This window comes from Sinocyclocheilus rhinocerous, unplaced genomic scaffold (genome assembly GCF_001515625.1).
Source record: "Sinocyclocheilus rhinocerous isolate Xijiao unplaced genomic scaffold, SAMN03320098_v1.1 scaffold991, whole genome shotgun sequence".
Classification (NCBI taxonomy): Eukaryota; Metazoa; Chordata; class Actinopteri; order Cypriniformes; family Cyprinidae; genus Sinocyclocheilus; species Sinocyclocheilus rhinocerous.
Window position 1 is genome coordinate 170,146 of NW_015654505.1, and position 421 is coordinate 170,566.

The 421-nt window shown below is 44.4% G+C and overlaps 1 protein-coding gene across 1 annotated transcript in view; it reads left to right on the forward strand.

The window, feature by feature from the left end:
• hook3 (hook microtubule-tethering protein 3) overlaps positions 1-421 on the forward strand; it is a 34,379-nt gene that overhangs the window by 19,648 nt on the left and 14,310 nt on the right. Inside the window, exon 14 of the mRNA XM_016524030.1 lies at positions 202-342. Within this exon, the coding sequence (XP_016379516.1) occupies positions 202-342 (141 nt within the window). The remainder of the gene's footprint in view (positions 1-201; positions 343-421) is intronic.

A 421-nucleotide genomic window follows, 5' to 3' on the forward strand; every position in this document is an offset into this window, starting at 1 on the left:
CTCTCACACACACACACACTCACTCACTCACTCTCTCACACACACACACACACTCGAATCTCTGAGACTCCAGCAGCAGTTTTGAGTTTCTTCTGATGATGGAACTAATTTTTGATAGACGTCTGACTGCAGAAGTTATCGTGGTCTAGTGAGCTCCTGTTCTTGTCCTGACTAGTGTTGTCTTGTTGTGTTGTTTCTCAGAGAGCGTCTGATTCGCCTGCAGCATGAGAACAAGATGCTGAAACTGGCTCAGGAGGGATCAGATAACGAACAGATCGCTCTGCTGCAGAGTTTACTGGAGGACGCCAACAGCAGGAAGAACGAGCTGGAGACGGAGAACAGGTCACACACACACACACATAAATATAAATATATATATGTGTGTGTGTGTGTGTGTGTGTGTGTATTATATATATATATA